General features: G+C 55.9%; 1 protein-coding gene across 1 annotated transcript; it reads right to left on the reverse strand.

Moving 5' to 3' along the window:
• Positions 1-1,147: 1,147 nt before the first annotated feature.
• Positions 1,148-5,410, reverse strand: Mex3b (mex-3 RNA binding family member B). The gene is made up of 2 exons (XM_050154151.1): positions 4,790-5,410; positions 1,148-3,965 (listed from the first exon to the last, which is right to left on the reverse strand). Exons 1-2 carry the CDS (start codon positions 5,064-5,066, stop codon positions 2,512-2,514), a joined length of 1,731 nt encoding a protein of 576 aa, XP_050010108.1. The 5' UTR covers positions 5,067-5,410; the 3' UTR covers positions 1,148-2,511.
• Positions 5,411-7,835: the final 2,425 nt, after the last annotated feature.

The raw sequence follows: 7,835 nt of genomic DNA on the forward strand, positions 1-7,835 counted from the left end.
GAGCCACTCCTTTCTCTCCTTCCACAGGAAGGCTTGTCCGTCTCATCATTTAGACCTAATAGGCCAGGAACTGAGGAAGCAGGGGCTCCATCTCCTAACAGCAAAATGTCAACACAAAGGGGCCAAGAGGAACAATCACTGTATCACAGCTTTCTCTTTACCTGTTAAGATTAGACCACGGGCCCACCAACTCCCGCTCCAAGTTTTCCCACGGGTGGTCCAGTCAGGGAGCCGGCTGGATATTCCCCAGGGCAAGGTCTGGTCATTCCTCAGAGTTCTTTAGGAAACAAAGTTCAGAAGTAAAAGTAGCCAACCCTCCCCAGACAGAGCCGCAGGGCGAGGGGAGAGGTGGAGCTGCTGCCCAAAACAAACAGAAACTTCCCTCAGGCAACAACAAACAGTTAACACTTGCCGCCTGTCAACACCAATTAGCCTGACCCCAAAGAAGCCTGATAAGGACCCAAGCTAAAATCCTGCTAGGCCCTTCACAAGAAGAGCTTCCAGCCTTTCCTTCTTGAGGGGCAGGCCCTCAGCAAGACTTAACTTCCTCCCAGTAGGCCAAGTAAGGATCCCTGAACACCATCCACCCAGCCTAGCCCCCCTCCCTCCTACATACCCCAACTCCCATACCTGGAGGGCCTCAAGCTGAACAACACTATTACTTCCCTGAGCTCCGGTGATTCCAATATTCAAATTGTTAAGCTTTGTGTTTTACATTTTTTCTTAACACTCTTGGGTAAATGTAACAGGTTTTTGTGGGCTGAAACTGTAAACGTTTCTTTTGAATACTTCATTTCCCTTTGTCTCCTAATCTACAGACCATGTTCTGAGTACCTCCAAAATACCAAGGTCCCAAAGCAATGTCAGCAACGGCTAATGGAGAAACTGGTCTTGGTTTAGTAAATTGTTTGCAATCTAAAAACAAACAAACAAACAAAAAACAAAGCTGTCACCTGTGACCATCCACCCAGCCAAACCCTACCCCTCTCTGGAGTCTGCTCTATTGACAAATTTCATGATATATTTGGAAGCTGTGCATTTCAACCTATCACTTAAAAATGCTTCTTTTCAACATTACACCCCAAGAGGCTTTAAAAAAAAAAAAGAATCAAGTCACCACACAACATTGCTTTTTTTCTTCAATGTTTTATTTATATAGAAATACTTAAAAAATGAAGTAGCACCATTACTTAAGTTTACCTTTATTATGTAGAACTTTAAATGTCAGAAAAATAAAACTCTTGATACAATTTCAAATCTTGTCTCAGCAAATATAATATTAGTATTTGACCATGAGGTTAAAGGCCCTTTATCATAAAATAAAATATACTTTTTTTTTAAACTTTGCTCAGTAAAGTACATTTAAGCTCAAGTAACGTCACCTACATATACATAAACAGGTGGTAAACAAATGTATTAAAATAGAAACACTAAAACTATAGCGGTGCAACAGAGTGTCTGTAATTTGCACTGAATTCTATTTGTACAAATGTTAGAAAGCGCCAGCTGTTCCTCTTGACACGTTTATACATTTCCGTTTTTGTAATAATATAGAATAAAATATGCTTTATATCACTGAATAGAAAATATGCTGGGTGAAGCAGATCTAGAAGATTTTGTCTGAACCTATAAAATCTCCATCCCAACAGAATACTGCTCAAAACGTTATACATTTTATGGTTTGTAATCCGTCACAATTGTGTGATTATTAAAATAATACAGTGTTCTTTGCCATAAGGCCATACTAAAAATAAAAAGATTTAACCCAGCTACAAAAAAGTTCACTGAACTTAAATTAAAATACTTGTAAACATCTTTGCAATATGAAATATAATTTTTCAAGTCAAAAAAAGAATAAAATACTTCAATCTGTATTAATGCAATTTCTCTTTAAAACTTTTAAAGGTTTTTTTTAATATATAAGAGATATGTTACAGTTTTGACTTTAATAAAGCTGCAGGGTCCTGGCTGCACAGAACTCCTGGCCCTTCCGTGAACATTCAAAAAGGATCCACTTCTGTTCTGGAACGAGCGCTGTAGGAACCCACCCACAAAGGGAAACACACGAAACAGTCCACACATCCCATAGCACAATTATTAATCATCTTCATAATTACTGTTCATTTTTCTCCTACTTCAAGAAAATGGAAAACTTGTGGGGTTTTCTTCTTTTGGGAGCTTCCTATTGAGTACAGTGTAAAAACTATCGTTACTAGAATGTCGCCGTTCCTATTATTTATAGAGCATGCAATTCAGGTGGTCGGAGGCTTCCCAGGCTTCAGTACTCCTGATGCAGAGATCCTGGCAAGTTCCTTTGTTTTAAAATGACATTTTAAAAATGAGCGGATACTACAGCTTTCCAAGCTCCTCCGGGATCTCTGAGAGTGAGGAGGGTGAGGTGGAAAGAGGCGGGCACCAGAGGCGTCTGGGCAGGTAGGCCCTAGGGAATGAGGGTCTAGGGAGGGGACCCTCCTTCCCTGCACAGTGCACGCACGCGCGCGCGCACTGCCTTCAGGAAAAGATGCGGATGGCCTGAGTGACCGCGGTGTGGCAGACGGGACACTCGGGCTCACTTTTCTCACAAATGCGGTTGGCACACTCCATGCAGAAGAGGTTGTGGCCGCAGGGCACCAGCGCGGCGATCACTTCGCTCTCAAAGCACACAGAGCAGTCGCGGCTGCCCTTGCGCCGCAGCCCCGAGGAAGAGGAGGAAGAGCTGGAGGAGGAGCTGGAGGACGAGGAGGAGCCTGAAGTGTCCGACGAAGGCAGACCCGGGAGCTGCGCCCCTAGCCCATTCGCATAGGCGGCATAAGCCAGACCTCCACCGCCCGGGTCGCTGCGCACCCGCCGAGCCAGGTGGTGCTCTCCCGTTCCTGGGGCCATGTGTAAGGGTGGAGACAGACGCGGGCAGCTAGTGCCCGGGTGCAGCCGGCGGTGCACCAGCAGCCCCAGGTTGGCATTGGAGGGTGTGCTGTTGGCGCCACCCCCGGGAAAGACCACCGAGGACGACGAGGCAGATGAAGATGCCGAGGAAGAGCAGGAAGAGGATACCGGGGCTGCAGATCCACCTCCAGGCGACCGTTCGAACTGGGCCCAGAGAAGGGGTGTCCCAGGTGGTGGGGCGGGAGCTGGGTCGAAAGCAGGCTGAAGCTCAGGACCACCATCCGGGGAAGGTACCGAGGCTTCCCCCGCTGTGTAGGTGTAACCATTGCCGTTATTGTTGTTGTTTCCATTGTGGGCAAAGCTGAGCGCAGGGCTGGGAGGGCTATAGTCCGCCAGGCGTGAAGTGGCAGCTGCGCTGCCGCTGGTTCCACCACCGAAGTAAGAGTCTGTAGATGCGCTGCCAAGCGAGCTGGAGCTGTCATTGCGATAGCTGGAGAAGGGCTTGCGGCCAGGAGTGGGAGTAATGCTTGGGGTGGGTTTGCTCCAGAGGCTGCCGGGGCCGGACCCGCCGGACCCGTGATGTAGATCAAAGCCCACATCTGTGCCATTGGCATGGAAGTCGTTCTCATCTGTCAGCTCGATGATGCCACCAGTGCGCAGCGCAATGTGAGCCTCGATCTCCTCTCGAGCGCGATCCACGTTTTCTGGCATCCCAGTCACCTCGAACACGGGCTCCTTGTCCCGGCTGGGTGTCACAATATATGTGTGCGTCTGCTGTTGAATGCGCTTGATCGTGGCTCCCTTCGGCCCCACCACGAGCCCCACCACGCGATATGGCACCCTCACTTGGATAGTGGTCTGTCCTGGCAGGTTGGGCGGCCCGGGAACAGCGCCGTTGAGGGCTGTGTTCTTGTTACGAGAGGCTCGGATCATGGAGAAGTGCTCCGCGGCGGAGATGATCTCCCTCCGAGCCATGGCCACATCCTCCTTCCTGCCCGTCACAACAAAGACAGGCTCCTCCCCGCGAACTGGGGTCTTGATGTAAGTGTTGGTCTTCGCCCTCAAAGCTTTGATTTTACAACCTGGGAGCCAGGGTGCAAGGGAGGGAGTAGGAGAGAGAGACAGACACGCCCATTATCCCCGGGGTAACCGCGGAGACCCGGGACAGCCCGCGCCCAAAGCAGCTGGACAGCCGAACACGCGACAGGAGAAAGGGGGCGTCTCCCTAGCTGACCCTGAATCGCGCCAGGAGCTGGACCGCGGGTTCCACCCGCGAAACGCTCGAGGAACAGCCCATTGGCTGCCTGGCCCTCCCCCGGTGACTGCAGTCACACCAAGCTAAGCCCCAGAACCCCAGAAAAGTCATCTGGGGAGATGCTTCTGGGAACCAATTGGGCGCGCTCACTGCCTTGAAGATACCAAGCGGTTCCCGGGAAGCGCAATTCCTAAGCGCTGGAGCGCTTGGGGTGGGGTTGAGGGGATGGCAGTCCTGGGACCCATTGTTCCTTCTCTGTACTCCAATCCTTTCCTCTTAGCAGAAATCCTGAATCCTCCTCCCATCGGACGCTCTCCCCTCCTCCCCCTTCCCAAAGGACCACCAGAGACCCCCCTCCCCCAGTATCTTATATTTAAATTATCTTTCCTAGGGTGGACTAAGTCTGGAGCCTTAGAGGAGAAGGCAGTGATTTTAGTAGGAGAAAGTGCATCCTGCCGCGGCGCTGGCGCCGCTGTGGAGGGCAGCCTGCCTGCACTTTCTTTGTCTGGTGCGCCGGCCCCAGCGCGCGGCTCTTCCTCCCTCCTCAAGGCTCCCCCGCGCCACAGCTCGAGATCTTGCATCCGCCCTCACAGTGAGGCGACCGCTCGAGATCCTACACACCCCTCCAGTCCCCATCCCTGTCGGACCCACCTTGTCGCCCTACGATCTCCGCGACGTGTTCGGAACTGGGTACCGGCACGCACTCGGTCATGTTCACGCTCTTCTTGCGCGGCTCGCTGTCGTACAGAGAGGCGCCCTCGTCACTGTCCAGCCCCAACAGTGAGAGCTGATCGAGCGCAAGCTGCAGGGCTCTTTGGTCATCCAGAGTCTCTCCCCCGCCGCTGCCACCGCCGCCTCCTCCGCCGCCGCCTCCACCGCCGCCGCCGCTGCCGTTGCGCTCCAGGTCTGCAAACAGCGAGCTGGGCATTGCTCCGCCGTGCACGCCGCGCCCCAGCCGGCTCTCCGCTCGGCAGCCAGAAGCTGCAACCACAAAGGCAGCCGGGAAGAGGGTGGTCAGGGGCGGGGAGGCCGGTCGGCTGCGGAGGGCTCCGTGGCTCGTTTCTCGGCTCCGAGAGGAGTGGGTTGCTGCGCGCAGTCCGCACCGGGCAGTGGCTGCAAGAGCCCCCGCCTGGGTCCCCACCCCAGATCTGCTGGCGGTTGGGGTGGGGGCAGAGCTCGAGCGGCGGCCGCGCGTGCCCCCCGAGTGCCCGGCTGGCTGGCCACAATGCCGAGCGCAAAGCGAGCAGGCGAGCGACAGCAGCGTTTCTTTAAGGAGCCCCTCCCCGGCTCCTCCACTCCCTCCCTCCCTCCCGCCCGCCCGCCCTCACTCAGCGCTTTTTCCTCCTCTCCTACCCGCCTCTTGACTGAGCCTCTGCAGCCAGACGGCTCCGGAGGGGGACGAGGGAGGCGCAACGTCACCGGCGGGAGCTGACACTACAATGCTACTGACACTATCGCTGGGGGAGGCGATTGGCGCGCGCCAGGCCGGGGGCGGGCGGAGGCCGGGGCTGGGCGAGCGGAGAGCCAGCACCACCCCCATCGAGCTCTCCGCAGCCCGCCCTGGCCTCCTCCCGGCCGCGCCCCTCCCCCGCCGCCGCGAACGCCTCTCTTTGTTGTCTAATGCGGGACTGGCTGGCTTGGGACATTTATATGTACCTATCAGCCGGGGACAACTGCTGTCCCCAAGTCTTTCCCCTCTCCTGGCTGAAAAAAAAAACAAGGCGCCCAACTGTGATGCCAGCTGCCGGGCTCCAAAGAGCGGTCCTTCGAAAGTCCCGTTACTGCCCCCAAATAAAGCATCTCCGGAGCCGGCGCTACCACTAGGTGGACGGTATGCTATTTGTACAAGAGGGCGGCCCGACATTAGGACCCGGAAACCAGCTCGAGGTCCTGGGCCCCATGGTATAGTGACTGCTGGACGCGAGCTGCCCACCTGCACGGGAGCGCACGCGACACAAAAGACACGCCCGCCCACATTGCCATTCGCGCGCGCGCCCACATTTCGGTCTCCCGGGGTAGCACTTCGCCCAAGTGGCCCCGAAGGAGGAGCGGATGCCAAAACCAGAAGCCGGCTGCCGCGGGAGCCTGACCCGCACCGCCACTGGTGACCTCTGGAATGCTCTGCACCCGGGTCCCAAACACGCCTGGCGCGCGGACTGAGACCCCGCGGGCTCCCAGACGCGCACGAGCGCAGCGCGACCACTGCCCGGTCGCCAACCTTACAGAACCAGCGGCTGGTGCGGGCGTGCGCACCCGCCGCTCCCGGTCCCGCCCCGCCCCTCGGACAGGCATGCGCAGTGCCTGCGAGGAGCCTAGAGCGCGCCGGCCCCGCCCTCCGTCCAGCCGGGCTCGGCCAGGGAGGAGTGTGCTCGAGCCCCGCGCTCTTTGTGCGCTTCCCGGGTTGGGGGTGGCGGCGGAGGAAGGGTTGGACCGGACTAGCGGGAGATCGCGGCGAACTGCGCCCCCTCCCGGCTCCTCCACCGACGGCCTTCGATCGCTAGCAAGAAGAAAGGAGGTTCTGAGGGGCGGGCCGGGGCGGGGTTCAGGCCTCCGCGCATCTTCCTTCCTCCGGGGAGGGATGGGGGTGGACGCCCCTTCGGGCTCAGCGCGCGTCCGCTTCTCCCTTCTTTGTTCCGGGAGCCCGCCTGTTTATCCGCGCCCCTGCGCCCTGTCTCGGGCTGTTTGGCCAGTAGTCCGGGGTTTTCCTAATCCTGCCAAGGTTCGGCGGAAGGGACGCCTGCCGAGAACCCCTGGGCCACTTGTCTACGCCACAGACCGGCTTACTGGAGAGTCTCCCCCCCCCCCCCGCCTCGTTGGGGGCGACCCCGGGCACCCAGGGCGGATCCGAGGGACTCACAAAGGGAATGGGGCGCCCCGGACTCCGGCTTTTCCATAATACCTCCCCTGCACAATGCCTGGGCGGTTTTGAACATGAAACCTGACAATAGATGGTAGCACTTTAGACAGTTCTGCAAAGTCCCGTACGTATTTCCAAGCGCGCTGCGGTGACCTGAGCTTACCGGCTCACCTGGAGCTGTCTCGGGGCTGAGGTGCTGATTATTTCCTTAGGGAAATGAGGCTGAGGAGCCGCTTTACTGTGGCTATTTCCTCAGGATGTTTACGTCAGCTTCCCCCAAGCTGGCTGTGTTTTTCTTCAAAGGAGCAGTTCCAAGAGGGGTGCACGGCGTCGGGGGGGGGGGAGGGTGTAAGAAGATGGTGGTGTAGAGTCCGCGGACCTGGAACTCCAGCACGGAATTCTTCCTTAAGAACTCAAGTGTCAAATTAGTTTGGGAATGAGGAGGGAGTGTACTTGGGGACCCTTGCCTAGACTGCGTTCTGGAGCAAAATGGCTCTGCCTGGAAAGAGTGACAGAAGAGGCGTGCATGAGGGCAGGAAGCAAAAGAGAACCTGATCTAGAGGCCTGTCGTCCCATCCCTTGAGAGGCTGAAGCAGGGGATTTCAACCAGTTCCTAGCCACCCTGGGCTATATAGTGAGTTTGGGACCAGTTTGGGCTACAGCGTGAGACCCTGATTTGTAAAAGTCAACAAAAAGAGGCAGTTAGGGAGAGCCTATTTTCACCTTGACAACACAACACGTTTGTCTCCCTTTGGGTTCCACTGAGGTTCCTTTAAAAAACAAACAAAAAAAGATTATGACAGTATGCCTGTGCGGTGAGGTGGAAGGTCCCTCGGGATG

The sequence above is a fragment of the Alexandromys fortis genome, unplaced genomic scaffold (genome assembly GCF_014885135.2).
Source record: "Alexandromys fortis isolate MF-2015 unplaced genomic scaffold, M_Fortis_MF-2015_v1.1 scaffold_86, whole genome shotgun sequence".
Lineage (NCBI taxonomy): Eukaryota > Metazoa > Chordata > Mammalia > Rodentia > Cricetidae > Alexandromys > Alexandromys fortis.

Coding starts and splice junctions, on each gene's coding strand:
- Mex3b (XM_050154151.1), bottom strand. CDS start 5,066: ATGCCCAGCTCGCTGTTTGCAGACCTGGAGCGCAACGGCAGCGGCGGC. Junction 3,966..4,789: donor GGAGATCGTAGGGCGACAAG/GTGGGTCCGACA, acceptor CCTGGCTCCCAG/GTTGTAAAATCAAAGCTTTG.